Genomic DNA, 22930 nt, shown 5'->3' on the forward strand with positions numbered 1-22930 from the left:
GTTAAAACACCCCAGCAGAATGGAGTGGCAGAGCGTATGAATAGAACCTTGTTAGAAAAGGCAAGGTGTATGTTATCAAATGCAGGATTAGGCAAGGAGTTCTGGGCAGAAGCAATTAACACAGCAACCTTGTTGGTGAATCGATCTCCTTGCACAGCTATTGAGTGCAAGACTCCAGAAAAAGTTTGGTCAGGTAAACCTGCAGACTACTCAAATTTAAAAGTATTTGGATGTCCTGCTTATGCACATGTAAATGAAGGGAAGTTGGAACCTAGGGCTAAGAAATGCATTTTTCTTGGGTATGGATCTGGAGTGAAAGGATACAGGTTGTGGTGTTCTGATCCAAAGTCTCCAAAATTTCTTATTAGCAGAGATGTTACTTTTGATGAATCTGCTATGTTGCATCCTAGGAAAGAAGTTCCTATTCATTGTGATGAAGGTCAAGAAAAATCTAGAGAGAAGGTGAAGTTTGAAATTGGTGGTTCATCTTCAAACAAAGCACAATCTACTTTAGTCCAGTTGCCTACTTTTACTGAAGGAGATGATGCTCAAGAGAATCAAGAAGAAGAGCGGTATAGCATTGCTAAGGATAGGCCAAGGAGGAATATTAGACAACCACAAAAGTATGGGCATGCTGAATTTGTTGTTTATGCATTGTCTGTTGCAGATACAATTGAAAATAGTGAGCCTGCAACATATTCTGAAGCTGTTGCTTCAATTGATTCTACAAAATTATTAATTGCCATGAATGAGGAGATGAAATCTCTTCATAAAAATCAGACTTGGGAGCTTGTGAAGCCGAGAACAGGGAGGAAAATTGTTGGTTGCAAATGGGTCTTCAAGAAAAAGGAATCTGCCTCAGGTGTTAAAGATGCTAGGTACAAGGCACGTTTGGTTGCAAAGGGCTACAGTCAGGTACAAGGAATTGATTTTAATGATGTTTTCTCACCTTTTGTTAAGCATAGTTCTATTCGTGTCCTACTTGCTTTAGTTGCTATGCATGATTTGGAGTTGGAGCAACTTGATGTGAAAACAGCATTCTTGTATGGTGAACTAGAAGAACAGATTTATATGCATCAACCTAAAGGGTTTGTTATTGAAGATAAGGAGGACCATGTATGCTTGTTGAAGAAGTCCCTATATGGTTTAAAACAGTCTCCTAGACAGTGGTATAAAAGGTTTGATTCAGTTATGGCTAGTTTTGGATACTCCAGGTGTCAATATGACTGTTGCATTTATTTCAGAAAACTCTCTGATGGGTCATTCATATATTTGTTGCTTTATGTTGATGATATGTTGATTGCAGCAAAAGATAGGAATGAGATCAATAGGTTGAAGGAACAATTAAATTCTGAATTTGAGATGAAAGATTTGGGGGCAGCAAGGAAGATCCTTGGTATGGAGATCAAGAGGGATAGAAAAGCAGGGAAGTTGTGGCTATCTCAACAAAAGTACACTGAGAAGTTATTGAATCGTTTTGGCATGAAAGATGCCAAACCTGTAACTACTCCTCTTGCATCTCATTTTAGACTTTCAACTGCTCTATCACCTAAGACAGATGAAGAGGTGGAGTACATGTCACGTATTCCATACTCTAGTGCAGTTGGCTCCATTATGTATGCTATGGTTTGCACTCGTCCTGACATTTCACAAGCTGTCAGTGTGGTGAGCAGATATTTGTCATGTCCAGGTAAAGCTCATTGGGAAGCAGTGAAGTGGATACTTAGGTACTTGAAAGGGACCTCTGGTGTTTGTTTGGAGTTTGGGAGAAATGGTGATAGTTTATCTGGTTATGTTGATTCAGATTATGCAGGTGATCTTGACAAGAGAAGGTCACTCACAGGCTATGTATTTACTCTTGGAGGAAGTACGGTTAGTTGGAAAGCTACTTTACAAGCTACAGTTGCATTATCTACCACTGAAGCAGAGTATATGGCAGTGACTGAGGCAATTAAAGAAGCTATTTGGCTTAGAGGTTTGTTGGGAGAACTCAGCATGGATCATGGGGTGACTGTTGTCCATTGTGATAGCTAGAGTGCTATTCACTTGACTAAAGATTCAATGTATCATGAGAGGACAAAGCACATTGATGTTCGGTATCATTTCATAAAAGAGATAATTGCTCAAGGTAATATCCAAGTGTTGAAGATTGGTACTGAAGACAATCCAGCTGATATGTTGACTAAGCCTTTATGTGTTGGTAAGTTCGAGCATTGCTTGAACTTACTTGGTGTTTGTCATGTTTGAGTTCAGCCCTTTGGAGGGCTATTGGAGAATATGAAGATATTAGCTATTTGTTTATCTGTTGGAGGAGAATTCAAGCCAAGGTGGAGATTTGTTAAGTTTGTTTTGAATTCTTGACCCGTTTTGAAGATTGACCCGATCCGACATATTTTGGTGGCGACCCGAATGGAAAATTTTTTGAGATCTGTGATGGAAGCAGAGGGCCTGGGCCGATGTTTGACCAGATCGACCGCAACCCGATGGGTCGAACCGCGATTTGGAGTATATATATATAATGTACTGTTGCTTGTTGAGAAAGACATTGTATTCTAGGGTTTTCACGAAGCTAGGGTTTCAGGGCGAGTTCTTCCTCGCCGCTGCTAGGGTGTAATCTTTCTTCTGCATAGTGAATCATCTTCTTCTTCGCCCGAGGACATAGCACACCACCCTGGTGTGTGAACCTCGTTAAATCTCTGTATCGTACGGATCTATTGTTTCCCTTTATTCGTGTTTCTTGGTGTTTGATCTAACAGATAACAAGTTAGAAAAGGGATAAGTCTCATACCTTAAGAAGCAACTGTCAGTATACACATTCCCTCCCGATCGCCAATTACAACAGCTCGGGATGTCTCCAATTATGTTTTGCAAGCAAGAGTAACAGGTATTGTCCGACAAGTCCCTCGTGCACTGCAACATCCCATATACAAATTTAAAGTTATTCAAAGAGGTGTTCTGTCCAGTCGCTAACTTGGAAGGGCTACGAGCAGCCGCAGGCGACAAGTTATCCATTAAAACTGCAACCCTCTCGTTAAACAGAGCCGCATTTGTCGTCATGTTGTCCAATGGAAAGGCGTAGACTGTAAGGCCACTATTGCCGATTTGGCCGAAGAAATCCTTGCCAGCGTAGCGTAAGGCACAACCCCAATAGCGTATCACTGCCTCCTTTCGAAGAGGACAACGTCGAACGATCTCAGTGGCCGAATTATTCACACAGATCCGGCAGTCATCCTGAGTGGCATCTCCTCTGCACTGGACGAGACCATACACTCGGTCGGGGTCCTCGCCGGAGACGGTGGTGTTGAAACGAGTTAGAGGAGTATTTTGGTATAGGTAAGAGAAGATTTGGTGGAGATTAGTTTCGAATTGGCTGCCGGAAGTATAATTGGCGGAATCATAACAGGAGAAGAATGAAGGATCTTCAGCTTTCGAAAAAGAGGAGATCTGAAACAACAAAGCAAGAGTTGCAAATGGGATAAAGGTGGGAATGGCATTTGATCTAAGAAGACGCCGCATGGTATACAAGGCCACAAGGAAACGAAGAAGAAGAGGAAGTGGAGGAAAGAGTTTGGACTTTGAAGAGTAAAGTGGTTTCCGCTTTTACCAAGAAAAAGCAGCCTCCGCTTTCCTCCAAGATAAAAATAAGTGGTCTCCTCTAAAGTTAACGAGTCTGCGTGTTAAATGTGTTCAATACTTAATGGTATAATATTATACCCAATGATCTTTCCTCAGCATGTTTTTCTAAAGTGTTGGGAGATTGTGCACATCATCATGTACACGTTTGTTCAAGAATTATTTCAGACGGCTACTCCCTTCCTCAAGCCAATTTTACAAATATTTGTTTTATTCCTAAAGTCAAATCAGCATGATAAAGTGGTCCGTACAGGCCAATTAGCATATGTAATATGATTGTGAAAGTAGAAAAATCTTTGCTACCCTGTTGAAAGGATTTCTTGATAAGATTATTTTCCTAAGACAATCTGCTTTCACTTGGATCGAGTAATATTTGATAATATTACATTAATTCACGAGACATTCCATTATATTAGCTAGAAGAACAGGGGGAAGAAGAAGTTTTGTCACCTTAAAACTTGATATGGCTAAGGTTTGCGATCCCTTAGAATTACCATTTGTCGAAAGTGTCCTTTGGTTGAGGTTTAGTGATAGATGGGTTTTCATGATGTCATGTATTACTTCTATCTCCTATAGTCTTATGATCAACGAAGCTGTCCGCAAAACAATCAATCCAACCCGAGGCATTAGTTAAGGAGACCCATACTCCCCTGCAATTTTATCTAGTCCCCCACTTTGGTCTCTACTGAGGACAATGTGTATCTCCTTCAAGCTCCAACTATGGATGAGATTAGAAAAATTGTTTTCTCTCTATCGAAAGATAGCGTTCCAGGGCCAGATGATTATTCGGGACATTTCTTTACTTCATGTTGGGATATTATTAGCCATGATGTGTGGGCAGTAGTCAACGATTTTTTCTCCGGAGGTTTCCTTCCCAGAAGCTATACCTCATCTCATCTCATTCTCATTCCAAAGAAAGACAACCTTGAGGCAATGTCAAACTTCAGACCTATTAGTATGTGTAATTTCTCTTATAAAATTATTTCTAAAATCATATTCACAAGAATGGCCACCTTTCCCCCCCAGTTGATTTCTGAGGAGCAAAGTGCTTTTGTCTAGGGAAGATGTATCTATGACAATATAGCTTTGGTTCAGGAGGTGATGCAGGATCTAAACAAAAAAACTAGAGGGGGCAATGTGGTTTTGAAATTTGATATGACCAAGGCATATGACCGCATGGAATGGGATTTTATGTATGAAGTTCTAGAAAAATTTGGTTTCTCAAGCACATGGATGGGTTTGATCAAGAAAACTAAAGAAATTTGTTGATTCTCAGTGGTTATGGAAGGCGGGCCAAAAGGTTATTTTAAATCTACTAGAGACCTCCGTCAAGGTGATCCTTTGTCTCCCACTTTATTCATTCTGGCTGAAGAAGTCCTTAGTAGAGTACTTAAAAATCTTTTGTGGAGGGTCAAGCAAAATATTATCACCTTCCTAGAGGATGCCCAGACATCTCACACAACCTATTTGCTGATGATACTATTATATTTCTAGAGGATTGAAGTCTTCTTTGAAGCAGATCATGGGATTTATGAACAGGTATGAACATGTCTCTGGCCAACTGGTCAATAGACATAAAAGATGTTATATTATTAGTTCCAAAGCTTTAGATGGTCGTATAAAAATTGTTGGGGAAATTACAGGTTTTGTGAGGAAAACTCTAGCCATAACATACTTGAGAGCGCCTCTCTACATGGGTAGACTAAAAATTTGTTTATTTGATGATATGCTTGCTAAAATTAGACACAAGGTGGTAGGCTGGAAAAGAAAACTTTTATCCCTTGGTAGTAGGCTAGTTCTTCTCAAGAATGTGATGTCCTCCATGCCAATTCACATTCTTGCAAGTATGGATATCCCCAAATCGGTCATACAAAACTTTTACAGCATTTGTGCTGATTTTTTATGTAGTTCTACCGAATTTGGAAAACGCCATTACTGGGTGGGTTGGTACAAGATTTGTAGACCTTTAGAAGAAGGAGGCCTTGGAATTTGTATATTGAAGGATATTAGTATATCAATGCGATTGAAAGGTCTGTGGCATATTATTTTTTAAAATTCCATTTGAAGTGCTTTCTTCAAGGCAAAATTTCTTAAGGTAACCATATTGTCTTAGCAGGAAATAAAGTAGTGGGTACTAAAACTTGGTAAAATCCAAATGGCTAATTGGTTATGGTGAGGTGAATTTTTGGCTGAATAATTGGTCTGGTAGTGGCGCCCTAATCGACTACGTTGATGGGATCGTTAATGTGAATCTTGAGACTTAGGTAAAAGATGTTCTCAGTGATGATGGTATTTGGGATCAAGATGTGCTAAATATTATTGATTTTCCTAAGGTTCGTGACAGTATCCTCAATTCCAGCATTATTTTTCTTTTCGTTAAAGATGCATTATATTAAAGAGAAAAAAAGAAGGATGGAATACAATCAACCAAGAAAAAAGAAACTCAAGCGAGCATCGCAATCCCAGCCCCCACCTTCGGCATTGCCATTAGCAGGGAAAAGGAAGCGAACTAACAAAATCTAAAATTTGGGCGGCCTTCAGCATCTCTTCTGATCAGATCTTTTATATGATCAGGGAAAATGATATTAGTATCTGAAATCCCCGTTTTTGTTGCATCTTTAGCCAGATAATCGACAATCGAGTTTGCCTCCCTGAAGTTGTGAGTTATTTTCCATGAAATTTCCTCTAGGAAAGGTTGAAGGAAAATCCCTCTTTGAATGGCGAACCATGGAATTTTCTTTCTCTAGAAGGATATCGCAACTGCATTGGAATCCGTTTCCACCCATAAGCGAGAGATTCCCATTTCGCGAGCACACAGCAGACTCACCATTAGGCCTTCCACCTCCGCTTGGAAAACCTTTGAGACCCCCATAAGAATTTTATAGGAGTCCAGAACAGCTCCCATATGATTGTGAAAAATCCCACCAGCACCTGCTCTCCCAGGATTGCCCATAGAGCTTCCATCAAAGTTCAGTTTGATCCACTTTACCTGAGGCCTGCACCAATAAACCTCTAAGATGGGCAGAGTTGGCATATTCTGGATCAATAAGTGAAGCTTCCTGCAACAAATGACATCAACGGCAGTTTTCACATCTCCTTTGGTGTTAGGCTTGGAGGATTTAATATCCTCAAGAATCATTTGCTTGATGAAGTTTATTGGCCTCATGTTGCCTTCGTGCCTTTTATTATTTCTTTCACGCCAAATGTGGTCAGCCACAGTGATTAACCCTAGAGCCCACACCTCTTTGCAGCAAACAATTTTAAGCTTCCTTTTCCACCATTGGAGAAAATCAGCCATGGAGTCCGATTTCTTCCAAACCACATTGAAGTAGCCATAGAAGAATAGCCATAATTCCTCAGTGAAGGAGCATTGAAGGAAGATGTGATCCATAGACTCAGCCTCCACACCACACAAACTGCATCTTGATACTAAAACAATGCCCCTTTTTTGAACAGCTTCATCCGTTGGCAGTTTCCTATGCGCCATCTTCCACCCAAAAATGGACGCTCTTGGCTGTAATTTTTTATTCCAGATCAGAGTAGCCCATGGAACTTTAGGATTGGTATGTCCTCCCAGGTAGAGTTAGAGCTAAAGCTCCCATCAGAAGGAAAACTCCATAAACATATGTCCTCACAGGCATATGAAGGAATTTTGATATCTCGGATCTTCTCAAAAATGCTTTGCAATAAGGGAGATCTGACATTAGGCAATTTCCAATGGTAATTTTCAATAAAGTCACTAACCTTGCCCTTGAAGGGGGGACCAGGACCATCCTCCAGGTCGACCATGCCCAAGATGGATTTATTACCCACCCAATTATCCGTCCAAAATTTTATATTTTCACCATTTCCGATCAACCAAGCTTCTTTTGAGGACATAAAATCCTACATCTTTCTAAATCCTGGCCAAATAGAGGAGAACTTATCGTTGATTTGAAAGATCCATCACTTCTAAGAAATCTCGCCCTTAAGAAGTTGCAGGCTGTAGATTTCTCATGTCTTACCCTCCAAACCATATTGTATAGCATTGCTTTATTTATGCCTCTGAGCCTACGCAAACCCAAACCTCCTTCATCCTTGGGCCTACAACACACATCCCATCGGACTGTAATATTTTTTGTAGAATCAACCTCACCAGTCTAGATGAAGTTCTTTATCCACCTTTCCATCATAGCAATAAGGGTTGATGACCACCAATAGACAGCAGAGCTATGGTTCATCATTCCCAAAATGACAGAGCGGACCAATTCCACTCGTCCAGCCATCGACATAATTTTTCCTTTCCAACCAGCTAGCCGACCTTTGACTCTGTCCATAATAGGGAGAAGAGACTCCTTCTTTATCCTTCCCTTAAAAATTTCAACACCCAAATAGCGGGTGGGGAAATTATAGATAGGAATACCAAGCTCTTCAACAATCCTCTGCTTCCTATGAGTAGCAACTGATCCCAGAAATAACTTGCTTTTTTCTAAATTTATTTGTTGTCCGGAGAAGCACTGGTATTTAGAAAGAAAGGTGTTGAGATTTTTACCGTACCTGATGGAAGCATTTTGAGAAGATGAAAACATCATCAGCAAAAAGGATGTGGGTAGGGGTAATAGCACCTCGAGGACCTGTGAGAGCCTTAATGCTCTTAGAAGCCACTAGCTCAGATAGACCTCTGCATAGAACTTCTTTGGCAATAATAAATAGCATAGGGGAGATCGGATCACCTTGCCGTAGACCGCTCTCAACGCCAAAGTACCCAACCGGGCCACCGTTAAGAAGAACTGATATCCTAGCAGAAGCAAGAATCTGATAGATCCAAGAGATCCACTTTTCAGAAAATCAAACCTTTGCAAGACATGGAAGATAAAGTTCCATGAAATGGAGTCGAACGCCTTCTGAATGTTTATTTTTAGACCCATACCTCCTCCTCTGGTAGATCCAAACATCATGTTGGCCAGCTCGGAGGCCAAAGAAATATTTGAGTGGATGATCTTCCCCTTCTAAAAAGCCCCTTGCTCCTCAGAGATTAATTTAGGGAGAACCCGCGACAGTCTCAGGGCCAGCACCTTTGAGATAATTTTACACAAGAAATTTCCCATACACAGGGGCCTGAACTTGTCCAGAGATAACGCCCCCTCTACTTTAGGAATTAAAACCAGAAAATTATTGTTAATTCCATAGGGCATGAAACCAGTTCTGAAAAACCACCTAATGGCTCTGCAGATGTCAGAATATATAATTTCCCAACAGGCTTTATAAAAGGCTCCAGGGAAACCATCCGGACCCGGGGCGCTGTCAGGATCAAGATCCCACACAACATTTTTAATTTCTTCCTCTGAAGGCATATCGTCCAGCCGCCCTCTATCCCAGTCATCCAAGGAATTTGGAATGCATTGCAATAAATCCATGTGATCAGTTTGAGGGGTACCTTTATGGAAAAACTCAAAATATTGAGAAACGTATTACTCAAGTTGCTCCTTGTCAGAAATCAGCTCCCCATCATCCTTCTTCAGGGCCTTGATGGAATTTTTAAATCTTCGCATCTTCTCAGAGATATGAAATAATTTAGAACATCTGTCACCTAGTTCCCTCCACTTGGATCGAGATTTCTCAGCCCATAATTTTTTATAATATTCAAAAGCCTTGAGATACCTGGTCTTAGCATCCGCTTCCTTTGCAAAAACCACATCGTTTATTCCATCTCTATCAATTTCGGCCTGAATATCGTCCATACACTTTTTTGCATCCATCAATTCCAAATTGAAGTTTGGAAATCTCTCTTTCGCCCAAGAGTGCAGAGCTCCCTTTAGTCTTTTTAATTTCTGAGACACTACCACCAATGGCGAGCCAGTGATGTCAACCTCGTAGGATCTCTCAACTGTATGCAGAAAAGCATCATGATCCATCCAGAACCTCTGAAATCGGAAAGGACAATATTTTTGTCTCTCAGAAGCTTCAGACACGACTAGAATGGGGGCATAATCTAAAGTAACCCTTTGCAAGACATACTGATGACATTCCTGAAACTGCGAGATCCAGGCATCATTGCAAATCTTCAATCGAGCACGGCCGCCACATGCCCCCTTTTCCTATTATTGGTCCATGTGAATTTTCTACCCTGGGAAGGGACTTAAATCAACGAGCATGTATCCACAACAGCTCCAAAATCTCCTGCTGATCCTAGATTGTAGGAACCAGGCCCCTTTTTTTTTTAGGAGAGAAGAGTGGTATTGAAGTCTCCCAAAATCATCCAAGGGACAGACATCCCGGGATGGGAATCCACAAGGTCAGCCCACAACAGTCTTCTAGCCGCGCAGAAGCACTTTGCATGCACCACAAAGAGAAAAGCAGCACCCTGAGTCCATTGAGTCAAAGCAGAAATGTGTTGCTCCGAGGATGATAGCACCACAGGCCTAGCCACCCCTCAGCGCCAAAGCAGCCATAAATTTGGAACGCCACCAACTCTCTCATTGTGGATGAAGTCCGGATCAAAGCCAAGCCTATTAAAAAACAGTCTTGGAAACGCATCAGCTGAAACCATAGGCTCAACAATACACAAAAAGTCTGGCTTCTTATCTCTTAAGATATTCCTCAATGCGAACCTTGCGGCAGCCTTCTTAATTCCTCTAATATTCCAATAGAGAACCTTCATTTACTATTTTTAGAAGAGGCAATACGACCAGATTTACGCAAAATTTGCTCCGCATTGGCCATTTGTTTTCCTTTGTTCAGTCTCCCATGCACGAGCACTGCTGCTTCCCTGTCACAAAGAAGCCTATCGATCTGCTCCACTTCATGGTTGACCACCACCGTGCCACCAGTCATCTATATATGGTTGAAAGAAGAGATGATATTCTCACGCCTTTGTACTGATTGTATCCTTCCAATTTCATGAATTTCAGTCCCAACGCTTGGAAGCTCTCGCCCTTCTCTCCCATTATCCATAGTTGTAGAATGGTGAGCTTCCAGATTGTGTGTGACATCATCTTTGTGATCCGGTTCAGCATGAGTTGGGGCAGTGACCAAACCATCTTCTTCCCTAGGCAGAGTGGAGAATAGATGGTTCATATGAGTCCTGGATCCATCACCGGATCCATTTACTGACCCAGCGTCCAGCCCTTCATCTGAGTCTAACCCAGGTGCAATTAAATCGTTATCTCCCTCAACGTGTTGCAAAAAAACACGCCCCTCACTATGATTCTGTTCCATATTCCATGGCCCTCCTAAAGGAAGGAAAATTTGAATATTTCCATCGAGGATTTCATTTGCTGGATGTCCCTCCGAGTTTCTTGATATAAGCGTTCCAGAAAAGGTAGGAGATAGCTCGTTTGATTGGGAAGAAATCCTTCCTGATCTGTTTCCTTCAGTCGCCGGTTGTCTTTCATCCGGGCGGCCGTTACACCGAGCACCGTCATCTTCATCGGCGTAAACTGCACCAGGAATATTCTCCTTACACAGAGCGTCTTCTCTAGCATTAGCATCTTTCTTTGCTCTACAAACATGGACTGAATGACCCATCTTCTTATAGAATCCACACTTGGGCATCCCGTCCTCGTAGACGATGGTCTGAGTGAACTAGAAAATATCATTCGTACCTGGCCATTTTCTCTCAACTTGAATTTCCTCCAATTTGTTTGCATCGATTTCAATTTCCACCTGGACCCTCGCAAAGGTACCCATCGCAGCAGTACGAGTGCACCTATCCAATGCCACTGGTCTCCCTACCGCCTTTGCCATGGTGAGAAGGATCTTCTCATGCCAGTGCACCTATCCAATGCCATTGTTCTTCTAGAGAAAAATCCATTGCTCGTCGGAAACCCGGGCATTAGTGGTGGTGGAGGCATTATTAGAAACAACAATGGGAATTGTCTTGCGGCTTTCTCCAATTTCTATGGGGTGTGTTCTAATTCAATGGCTGAGTTGAAAGCACTTAGAGACGGATTGAGATTGTGTGGGGAATTGGGCCTCTCTAATTTTTATGTTAATTTGGACTCCTCCTTCATTGTGAAGCTTGTCACCCAAAGATCCTGTAATTTATAGACCCGCTGGTACTGGTTTCAAGAAGTTATAAACCTCTGCGATTCCCTGAGAGCCCAAATCTCATTTTCATTTTGGGAAAGTAATCGAGCAGCAGACTGGTTAGCTAATTTGGCTTGTGAATCTACATTAAGCTCGAATTTCTATGGTCATGGTCCACTCCCTGGTGCTCTTAGCTGCATCATTTGAGAGGACAAAGCTGGTTTACCAACCTTTCGTATGTAATAGGTTTTTTGAAGTTTTTTTCTTTTGGGATTTGTGAGTGATAGTTGAGTGTTTGTTTCCTCCTGAGTAGGGATAAGGCAGGTTATGTCCCCCCCTTGTATGTTTTTCAATCAAATTTTATTCATAAAATTCTAGGGGCTTCCCCGGGTCCCAGATAATATTCGGGTTAAAAAAAAAAAAAGCTCTCTCTTGCAAAGTGCTAAATCTCAAAATCTTATCCACAAAATTAAGGTGTGAAATTGGTCTAACCCTATCACCAACCCTCTTTTCACTGATGAACTTTACGTTTTTTTGAAGTGGATCTCCAGGAAATTTATAATCTTAAGGAATGCTTTAACATCTATTGGAAGGCCAATGGTCAACAAATCAACTGTCAAAAATCCCTTCTCACTTTTAATCCCAATACCCAACCTCGCTTCAAGAGATGGTTTTCCCGCATCCTTAAGATGTTGTATAGTAATGGACCTAAAAAGTACTTAGGGTTGCCTATGGAATTCAAGACTTCTAAGGTGGAACTTTTCAAAGATATCCAAGAGAAGACTTTGAACCATATTCAAGGTTAGAAAGAGCGTCTTCTATCTCAGGTGGGGAAGGAAAGCATGCTCAAATTTGTGGCATTGTCAATGAAAACATTTGCAGCCTTTCTTTTCAAGCTTCTTGCAACCCATCACTCTAAAATTAGAACTACAACATCTCTCTCTCTCTCTCTCTCTCTCTCTCTCTCTCTTCTTCTCTCTCTCTTCTTCTTCTTTTTTTTTTGGTAATTTAGGACACAAGAGTGGCACTTGTTGGATATCCTAGAGGCACTTGTGCAGGTCTAAGGAGAGAGGGGGCTTGGGATTTAGGGATCCTGCAATCCAAAACAAAGCCCTCCTCAGCATGCTTGCTTGGGGGCTTTGGAAAAATACTCAATCTCGTTGGGCATACGTTATGAAGTAGATTTGTTACCCTAACTTTGATTTCCTTGAGGCTCAGATTGGCTCCAATCCATCTTGGGCTTAATTGGCATGGAATTTTGGAAGGAAGATAGGGTCTTTTGGATGGGTTTTGTTGGGTTGTTGGCACTAGTGAGGGCATATAAGTGTGGGAGGATTGCTGGATCCCTACCACTCTAATGGAAAACTCCAATATGCTTACTTTCCCCAAGAAACTGACTTGCTTGTTTCATATTTAATTGATCATCCAAACAGAAGATGGAAATATGAAGTCTTAAACAATTTATTTCATCTGGATGATAGAAAGAAAATTCTAAAAAATCCAATTAAGCCTCTTTCCTCGACTAGATTCCAAAGTTTGGAGGGGTGCGAAGAATGGAATACACTCAGCAAAGGCTAGTAATCACTTCCTCTGTAATCAGCAAGAGCTTAAGGGTAGATCTACTACTCCCTCATCCTCTAATGCCTCTCAAGGATACATTGCTCCTAAGGTTTGAAGATAGATATGGTCTTGTCACTCAATGCCTAAAATTTGAAGTTTCTTATGGCGTGCATGTGCAGAAGGGCTAGCTATCAGAGATGGGCTCTATAGGAAGAAAAACTCCATTGATCCACCATGTCCCAGGTTGGTGAGCAACAAGAAATGATTAGCCATATTCTCCTTGACTACCCCTTAGTTCTGGCAGTTTGGTTCCGATGCAGACTATCTTTCTCCCTCCTTAACATGACCCAGAAATCTCTAAACTTATCCTACACTGGCATTCAATCTGTTGCTCCAAGAAACAAATGGGGAAGGAGCTCTCAGGCCTAGCATCTTTTATTTGTTGTTCTCTATGGAAAGCGAGAAATGATTTAATTTTCATGGGAGAGAATTGAAGTCCCGAAGAGGTTATAAAATTGGTAACGCTGCAATTTTTGAAGTTTAATGAAATCTCCATTCCCTCCCAGAAGGACTCATCCCCACCTCCTCCTTAAGCACCCACGATTCAACAATTTTGGACTCCGCTAAAACCTCAAATTTTCAAGTTGTATACTGATGCATCTCTAGTATAACAAGGGAGGTTTGGGGCAAAGTTTTCTATTTGAGAATAGCCCCTGTGCCATTGACAAAGGAGGCACGCAATGATAACCACGCCCCTCCATGGGGAGCTCCCCTATGTTTGAGTGCATGGGCCCCTCTCGAACAGAAAAACACAATTTTTTTTTCCGCTAAAGGTCATAAATTTTATTGAAGAATAGAAAAAATATATAGCTCAAAAAAAAAATTTATAATCCCCCACCTTTGGCATGGCCATCAGCAAGGGAGAATAAATTGAAAAAAAATCTAAACATTAGATAAACTGAAACTTAGGTCTCGATTCAGCGACATGGGAAATCTCTGACCATATGTGAGAAGGGAAAGAGATATTATCTTCCAAAGACCTTGTTTTTGCTGCCTCTTTTGCAAGATAATCTGCAACACAATTAGCTTCCCGAAAACAGTAAGTTATCTTCCAACTAATTGAATTCAGATAATCCCTCACTGACGACCAATCTTGAAGAACAAACCAAGGAATAGATTTGGATTGAAGTGCTATAACCACTACTACTGAAACCATTTCAACCCAAAGGCCCTCCACCTGTAATTCTTTTGCTTTAAGAATTCCTTCCATAAGGGCTATGAACTCAGCATAGTAATTTGAGAGAACTCCTAAGAACTTCTTAAAAGAAGCCATCACCGAGCCCCTATGATTACAAAAAACTCCTCCTGCTCCAGATATTTCTGGGTACCCAGAGAACAACCATCCACGTTTAATTTTGTCCAACTAAAATCAGGACTACACTAAAAAACTTCTAATATCAACAAAGGCTTCCCTGGAAGACCTGATAATCCCAACTGGTGGCAGCATGTCAAATCATTAGGGCTCTTGATCACACACACCAAGGAACCACAAGCCTCCTGCACCTCTCTTCTAATCTTCTCATAGATTATTGGATTGGTTTTTGACACCCCTTCATAACGCCTTTCATTCCTCTCTCGCCAAATGTTATCAGTCACAATAATGAATCCCACTGACCATGGTTCACACACTAGAATCACCCTGTGCTTCCTAATCCACCATTGCGACAGCTAAATAATATCATCGATATTTGGCCAAGAGATGCCAAAACAGTCCATAAATAAGTTCCATAAGGCCAAAGAGAAACTACAATTTGTGAATATATGGTTAAGGAACTCAGTATCAAAACTATATAAGGAGCATTTTGAAACAAGAGGCACACCCTTTCCACATACAATATCATCTATTGGAAGCTTCCTATGCAAAAGCCGCCATCAAAAAGTAGATTGCCTTGGCTGCAAATTTTTATTCTAGACCATAGAGAACCATGGGACTTTGGGATTCCTTCTCCTAATCTCATTCCACGTAGAAGAGGAAGAAAAAATCCCACCACATACACCTATCCTCCAACTCAAATTGAGGCAATCTTATCAACCGAGCAGCAAAGAAAACATATTTTAGCCTATCAGAGCTAACATCAGGAAGAACCCAGCTATAGTCTAGAATGATAGAAGACACCTTCAAGGAAGAGCTAGTCAAAAGATTCAGCATATTACCACATTATTCTATAATGGATTTTTCTCCGACCCAAGAATCCCTCCAAATATTAACACTTTTACCATTCTCCACAATCCATCTTTCCTTACTGGAGACAAAGGACCACATCTTACTAATACCTAGCCATATCAAAGATGATTTATATGATTTTTTGGGGATACCGTTGGTGAGAAATCTGGCCTTAAAGAATTTTCTCATGACTAAATTCCCATATTTGATGTTCCAAACTTGCTTACAAAAAAGAGACTTGTTAATGTCATGAAGTCTACGAATGCCCAACCCTCCTTTTGGTTTACACAATAAATCCCACTTCACTGTTTCAACGTCTCCTGTCCAGATGAAATTCCTCATCCATTTTCCATCTGATTAATCAAGATGGATGGCCACCAATACACAGAAAAATTGTGGACAGGAAAACCCAAAATAACTGAGCTAACTAATTGCACTCTACTAGCCATAGAGAATAATTTTCCTTTCCAACCCAATAGCCTCTCTCTAATCTTGTCCAAGACAGGTAACAAGGATTGATTTTTTACTATTCTTCTAAATATTTGCACTCCAAGATATTTGGTCGGGAAATTACAAGAGCTTATTCCCATAATATCAGAGAGATTCTGCTTTCTTAAAGGAGTATCTCTACCCATGAACAACTTACTTTTATCTAGATACACATACTGACTAAAAAATTTCTGATATTTAAGCAAGAAATCATGGAGGTTTCTAACATAGTTTATAGAAGCATTCATGAATATGAATATATTATTAGCAAAAAACAAGTGAATCGGAACCAACTCACCTCTTGGACCTTGCAGAGCTTTGATTTTTTTCTCCTGTTGCAACTTCTTCAAGACTATACAGAGAACTTCCTCAGCCAATATGAATAATAGAGGAGAAATAGGGTCCCTTTGACGAAGCCCTTCATCCACACCAAAATATCCCACAGGCCCTCCATTAAGAAGAATGGAAATTTTGGAAGAAGAAAGAATTTGAAAAATCCAATTAATCCACTTTTCAGTGAACTCAAATCTTCTCAAAACATGCAAAATAAAACTCCAATATATTGTATCAAAAGCCTTTTGAATATCTATCTTAGCACCCATTCCACCTCCTCCAGAGGAAGAATATAAGAGATTAGCCAACTCAAAAGCTAGTGCAATGTTGTTGTGAATGACCTTCCCATGTTGAAATGCTCTCTGCTCTTCAGAGATTAGACAAGGGAGAAGAAAAGAAAATCTTGTTGCCAAAATTTTCGGAATCACCTTGCAAAGAAAATTCCCCATGCATAGAGGCCTGAATTTATCCAGATAATTTGCACCCTCCAGCTTGGAATAAAAGCAAAAAAAGAGTTATTTATCCCTACTGGCATGATACCAAAGCTGAGAAATACTTAATAGCACAGATGATGTCCTCAGAAACCACCTCCTAGTAGTGACAAAAAAAGGAACCTTGAAATCCATTAGGACCAGGGGATTCATACCATTCCATCATTATGGGGGTATTCCCAAAAAAAAAAATAATAATAATAATCTTACCCTTTGTCCATACCATTCTAATATGGTATCAGCCAGGTCAGGATTAGTGGCTTGCAATCTATGCAATATCATCCGATCCATGCAATATTAGCCAAGTACAGAATAGTGAACAATGTAGATATCTTGCCTTTCCTATGACTGTGTTTGGCCGTCCACCCGTCCCCCTTCCTCTTGAGGTATTCAATTAAGTAGGAAAGATTTCCTCTTGTTAATCCTATTTTTACAAGAGTTACATCTAATGAGGGCTTGAATGGGATAAGTCTATTACAGGCCCGAAGCTTACTCCAATTCAGCTGTAGTGTTGTTAGGGATCTCAATCGCTCTAGTTGGGCTAGGCTGGTCTCATTTGACCGTAATTAGGTTAGATTATTTTGAAGCCCTACACCTTGACCTACTGTTTATCTAATCAGGTTTACATTGGGCTCGCATAATATGGTTTATATTCGGTCGATCAGGCTTGAGCCTTAAACGGGCTTCCTTAACCAGGCTTTAATCAAGTTTTTACCGGGCTAAATACCTATTTAACTGAAAAAGACTATAAATGAGTTCTGACTAAAAACATATCTTAACATGTCTACACGACAAATCCTCTAACCCCCAACTATTTGGCCAAAGGTAAATTCAACTAAAATATCCTTTATTATTATTATTATTATTTACTTTTTAAATCATATCTTAATATTGCCTATCTTTAGTTTATGGGCATTGGGTTTCACATGAGAATTTCATGTAGCTATTAAAGGTTCAGATTTGGTCGATCCTTATAATCAGCCAGTGTGATCTTCACACAAAAAACAATCGATTATAATCAAGCTGGATCTATTAGGGCATGTTTGATTCCTTGAGTCTTTGGAACGTAATTTGAAAGAATCATGATTCTTCACTTTTATGGGTGTTTCGTTGCTAATGAATGTAATTCTTAAAAAAATCAAGTGATTCTTCTGACAGTGTATTTTACACATAAAGTGATTCTTTTGTGAGATCACCTATTGAGGTGATCTCATGAAAGAATCACCCAATTCTTTTGTTCATATAAAATGATAGAATCACCACATAGAATCTATGAAAAACATATGTATGACCTCCAACGACCATTCGAAAAACTCATCCGTAGGCTTCGTCACGTCTGTGCTTCTCCCTCAACGAAGGTCGCAACTCCTCCTCTCAAAGGTATGCACTCTCTCACCCTCTCTCAAATCTTCTTCCTCTTCTTCCTATCTCTGCATTCTGCTAGATTTTAGCCGATACATGATTATTGGGGGTTTTTTTTTTCTTTGAGATTTGTGACCTTCGACGACCATTCAAGCCCCTCCTCTGCATCTGCTCTGACTCTTCCATGGTAAGTCCCATCAACAAATGTCACGATTTGCTTAGTCTCAAAGGTATACACTCCCTTACTCTCTCTCATCTCTTCTTCCTACTCTTATTATCTTTTTATTCTTGTAGGTGTTAGCTGATGCATGATTCTAGGGTTTTTTTTCCTTTCAGATTTGTGACCTCTGACGACCATTCTAGGCACTGAACTGCATCTACTCCACCTCGACCCTGCTTCTCCCTCACCGTAGGTCGCAATTTGCTTATCTCGAAGGTATGCACCCTCTCACCCTTCTCAACTCTTCTTCCTCTTCTTATTATCTCTGTATTCTACTTGATGTTAGCCGATTAATGAATCTAGGGGTTTTCTTTTTCTCAGCGATTTGTGATCTTCGAATGTCATCCGAGCCCCTCGACCGAATCTACTCCGCCTCATCCCTGCTTCTCCCTCAATGAAGGTTATGATTTGCTTAGTCAAATGTATGCACTCTCTCAACTCTTCTTCCTCCTCTTCTTGTCTCTGTATTCTACTTGATGTTAGCCGACTCATGAATCTAGGGTTTTTTTTTTATTATATTTTAGAATTTATGAGATAATTCTTCTTCATCTTTCTTCTTTCCTGTGTTTAATATAATTTTTGTTTCACATTTCTTAGATCTCATCCACAACCCTAGAACTTAAATTCAAGTAAAAATCTATTTTCAACCATTTTCCAGAATTCCTCTACTCCATTGTCTTTTTTATTCAATTTTGAATTGACACCATTAGACCGAGGTGAGGTGTTTTGATTCCAAATGATCACAAAGGAGATGCAAGAAAGACCCACAACACGAGGCTATCTGCTTAAGCATTCCTCATAATTGAATTAAAACTTTGAAATACCTCTCTAGTCTCTACCTCAGTCTGCTAGTGGCCACACACATACCCATCAACCAACCCAATCCAACCCAACAAAATAGTATAGTTCTTTATTGAGCTAAGGGATGTCACATAAATACAAGCACCCAGCCTCGAATGCATGTAAGTGGACATTATATAAATTTGCTAGGGGACAGATGTGCCTGAGCCTTATATTATATATGATAGCAAAGCTAACCTTTTTGGAGGAATTCATGTTTGTTACACAAAAAGAACATATAAAGAATGGAGTTAGGTCTCTCTCTCTCTCTCTCTCTCTCTCTCTCTCTCTCTCTCTCTCTCTCTCTCACACACACACACACACACACACACACACATAATGTTTTTAAAATCTGGTTATGTTGTTTGGTTGTTATAATCTTAGTACGAGTACGACTGGGTTTTGGGTTACTAAACTTTAAAAGAAAAATCGATTTATGAGTTTCACTGTTCTATTTATGCTTAAATTATTATCATAGGGTAGTTCATTTCCTAATTTGACTGGCCTCCTCTCTTCATTTCAATTTATAGTTCTGATCCTGATCTTAGCAACAATCCTTTTTGCATGAAATGTAGAATGAAGGATACTGATAAATGGTTTTATTTAAAATTTAATATAGAATCTTGCCAAAATGACATCCAACCGTGAGAATGATGCAACATATCAAAAGTGCAAAAAAATAATTATCTTAGTGGCACTACTGTTGTTGCTGCTATAGGAGCGAAGTAATATAGGAAGCTGTATATCTCTAAGGAACGTTACCATAATGAGGTACTGTGTCGTAGTGTTGAGAAGGAGAGAATAATTGGTGTTTCTGACAAAACTTGCAGGGATTAGATTAGAATGAGTAGGAGGGCATTTTTTTCATTATGCCATATGGTGAGAGAGAGGGATCTCCTGCAAGATAGCAAATATCTAAGAGTTGATGAACAAATGGTAATATTCTTACACACACTCACATATAACACCAAGAATCGTGTGGTTCGACACTTACTAGGTCATTCTGGTCAGACTATTTGCAAGCACTTTAACCTTGCATTGGGTGCAGTCATGCAATTGTACCCACAATTGCTCCTCCCGCCGAGTACCAACATTTATAATCACATAGCAGATAATGTTGGAACGTACTTCCCATACTTTAAGGATTGCATAGGAGCTATTGATGGGTCACATGTCCCTGTATGGGTGCCTACTTCCCAACATAGGACATTTCGAGATAGGAAGGAGAATATTTCTCAAAATATCCTAGTTGCATGTGACTTTGACATGAATTACACTTATATATTATCTGACTGGGAGGGCTCTGCATTAGATTCAAGAATATTAGATGATGCTCTCTATAGGGATGGTGAGGCAAAGCTTATTGTACCTCTAGGTTAATACTATCTCGTTGATGCTGGGTTTGCGAACTAACGGGAGTTCTTAAGACCTTACCGTAATGTCCGTTATCATTTGAAAGAGTGGTGGAATTGTAACCAATCTCCAATGGGTAAGAAGGAATTGTTTAATTTATGACATTCTCAATTACAAAATGTGATTGAACGGTCATTCACCTTGTAGAAATCACGTTTCAAGATTATGAAAAATTAGCCAGAATACCCTTACAAGACTTAGACCACTATAGTGCATGCATGTGTTCTCATACATAACCACATACTCAATAGACATACTTTTGTAGAGGAAGAGCAGTGGTTTCAAGAGGAGCAAGCCAACAAAGCGAATTTTAGTGTTGAAGAAGATCTTGATGACAACACTGATGTGTATGATGGTGCAGATGAAGTAGTGCATGATCCTGTGAATGTTGATTGGGAACAGTTTCGAGAAAATATAGTGGACAGAATGTGGGATGATTGGATTGTAGGAGATTTAGATGATAAACCATATGATTTCTAATATATTTTGCTATGTTTTGTATTACACTATTGTTCATCTTCGTATGCTTGAGGTTGTCGTACAATTATGTGTATTGAGGCTGGGGTTTGTCCAGTCCTAAACTTTTTTCGAATGCCAGGTGTTGTGTTTATATGGTAATGTTTATATACCTATTGATGTGTCATTATCTTTACTTAGTATTAACATGTGATGTGTGAATGTGTTTACTTAGTATTAACATGTGATGTATTTATGTTTATGTTATAACATTTTGGATTACCAAATTACTTATTATGTGTAATTTTACTATTGTTGATATTTTCTTTTGATAATAAAATAGAGGATATGACATCAGAAAACCAATCCCAGTCAAAAAGATGACAAAATTGTTCATAGCCAAATGATGTATCACAATTTATGATTCAATGTGTATTAGATTACCATCAAAAGGGAAAGATTGGTGATAATGGCCTTAGGAAAGATCAGTGACAATCTATTGTCAAATGCATAAAAGATAGATTTGATATGACCTATGATTGGGAATAAGTCCACAATCATTATCGAATATGAAAGCAAAGGTTAAGAGCATTGAGTGACCTCCAGAAGAATAGTGGCATGGGCTGAAATTCAATAAAGATGAGCTTTGATGCCCCTCATCATTTTTGGAATGACTTAAAGGTTCTTTTTCACTTTTATGAATACCTTGTACCTAACCATCCATGTGTATTCATTTTCCTCAATCAATTCTATTGATATAATTTTCTTTAAAAATTTTGCAAAAGAAAGAGCAAAGGTATTGGAAAGAACATGCCGTTCTACCAATACATATTCAAGTGGGTATATGATTGACCAATGAGATACTTAGGGGCAATGACACATCATATCCATCAGAGGCTGTAAATGATTGGCAGAATGACTACAGAGTCAATCTTGATGGTCTAGAGAAACTTTCTTTTGCTAGTGATGGAGAATTTCAGACAAAGGAAAGTGTACCTTTAGTACATGCAGAACATTCTACTCCTGTTCGAGGTCGGCCTAAATCATCTTGTCCTAGTGGCAGTGGCAATGGCATAGAGAAGAGAAAGAAAGGAGGGGCTGATAAGATATCAAGCCCTTTGAAGACAATTGCTTCTCACCTTGGTCGGCTAGTCCACTAAGTCTACTGATGACCTCAAAGATAGACTTTCTGATGCAATTGATGCGCTCCCAACTATTGATTTTAGCAAGAAATGGCGTGCCAAAAAATTCTTCGTGAAAGATCGAGAACTATGCAATCTATTCTTGAAAGCGATGGATGAAGATAAGCCACAAGTGTTAGAGTTGATGATGGAGAATGAGAAGGCCATTCATGTTTGATGGATGTTTGTTTAACTGTTAGACTTAAAACTGATGCTCTTTGAAAACTGAACTATCTTTTCTTCTGCGTTATATTTTTCTTTACCTAGTAGTAGGTTTGAGTTGGGACTTTTAAGACTACACTTTTTTATCCTCTTAGACTATGATCTTTATTTGGTTTATGTTATGAATGGGTTGGATTTCATATGATATTACGTTTCATTTTAATTACGTATCTATTGACTATGTACTACACAGGTTGACATGATGATTGATCGCAGGTTTATATATGGCAGGTTTATATGGATGTATCGTTCTCTTTTTTAATTCTATGGTTTTTGTGCGTGTATGTTTTTTTTTTTTTTTTAATTATTTATAGTTCTGAAACGAATTGAGTACACATGTTGACATGATGATTGATAACAAGTTCAAGTGGATGTATCATTCTCATTTTTATTATATGGTTTTTATGTTTTTTTTTTTTTTTTATCTACATATAGTTCTGAAACTAATTGAATACACATGTTGAAATGTTGAATGATAAAATGTTCATATAGTGTAGAT

General features: G+C 39.5%; 1 protein-coding gene across 1 annotated transcript; it reads right to left on the bottom strand.

The window, feature by feature from the left end:
- Positions 1–2690: 2690 nt before the first annotated feature.
- On the bottom strand, positions 2691–3660 carry LOC122068990 (cysteine-rich repeat secretory protein 38-like). The gene has a single exon (XM_042632910.1). It carries the CDS (start codon positions 3514–3516, stop codon positions 2725–2727), a length of 792 nt encoding a protein of 263 aa, XP_042488844.1. The 5' UTR covers positions 3517–3660; the 3' UTR covers positions 2691–2724.
- Between the last annotated feature and the right edge of the window lie 19270 nt (positions 3661–22930).

Source organism: Macadamia integrifolia, unplaced genomic scaffold (genome assembly GCF_013358625.1).
Source record: "Macadamia integrifolia cultivar HAES 741 unplaced genomic scaffold, SCU_Mint_v3 scaffold512, whole genome shotgun sequence".
Lineage (NCBI taxonomy): Eukaryota > Viridiplantae > Streptophyta > Magnoliopsida > Proteales > Proteaceae > Macadamia > Macadamia integrifolia.

Excerpts from the sequence above, each read along its gene's own strand:
- LOC122068990 (XM_042632910.1), bottom strand. The coding sequence starts at position 3,516 with ATGCGGCGTCTTCTTAGATCAAATGCCATTCCCACCTTTATCCCATTT.